Source organism: Theobroma umbraticum, unplaced genomic scaffold (assembly GCF_002168275.2).
Source record: "Theobroma umbraticum cultivar Fairchild unplaced genomic scaffold, ASM216827v3 scaffold_55.0, whole genome shotgun sequence".
NCBI lineage: Eukaryota > Viridiplantae > Streptophyta > Magnoliopsida > Malvales > Malvaceae > Theobroma > Theobroma umbraticum.
In genome coordinates, this window is record NW_018397270.1 from 1,196,473 (window position 1) to 1,196,848 (window position 376).

The following is a 376-nucleotide window of genomic DNA, read 5'->3' on the forward strand; positions in this document are numbered from 1 at the left end:
ATATAGGCCAGCATGAAAGAAGTACTCTGATTAAAAGAGGTAAAAGCATAAAAAGTAGAAATAATGAAGCCAAAACATTATACAACACACGATCATGGAGCCTGAAACTGAAGTTTTATTGGATACTAATGTAATGACCTTCACTTAATAGTCATTCATCGCAAGTCACCAGAATCTAAATGGAATTGCATGTTTGTTAGTCACTGCAGGGAATAAGCATTAAAGGTCAAATTCTTACAGGTACTTCAGCTGCAGTAGAGATCCTATTGCATCGGGAATTGGACCATTGAAACCACAACCAACCAAGATTCTGCGATATTTTATAAAGAAAAGAGGTCATTTAAGGGAATTGCAGAACAAATTTGCTTCCAGGTGA

At 36.2% G+C, this 376-nt stretch overlaps 1 protein-coding gene across 1 annotated transcript in view; it reads right to left on the reverse strand.

Annotated features, from left to right (window-relative positions):
• The window catches only part of LOC110426391 (leucine-rich repeat receptor protein kinase HPCA1-like), a gene marked incomplete at its 3' end in the record, with an annotated part of 4,827 nt that overhangs the window by 2,934 nt on the left and 1,517 nt on the right, over window positions 1-376 (reverse strand). Inside the window, exon 5 of the mRNA XM_021441604.1 lies at window positions 239-310. Coding sequence (XP_021297279.1) covers window positions 239-310 — 72 coding nt within the window. The remainder of the gene's footprint in view (window positions 1-238; window positions 311-376) is intronic.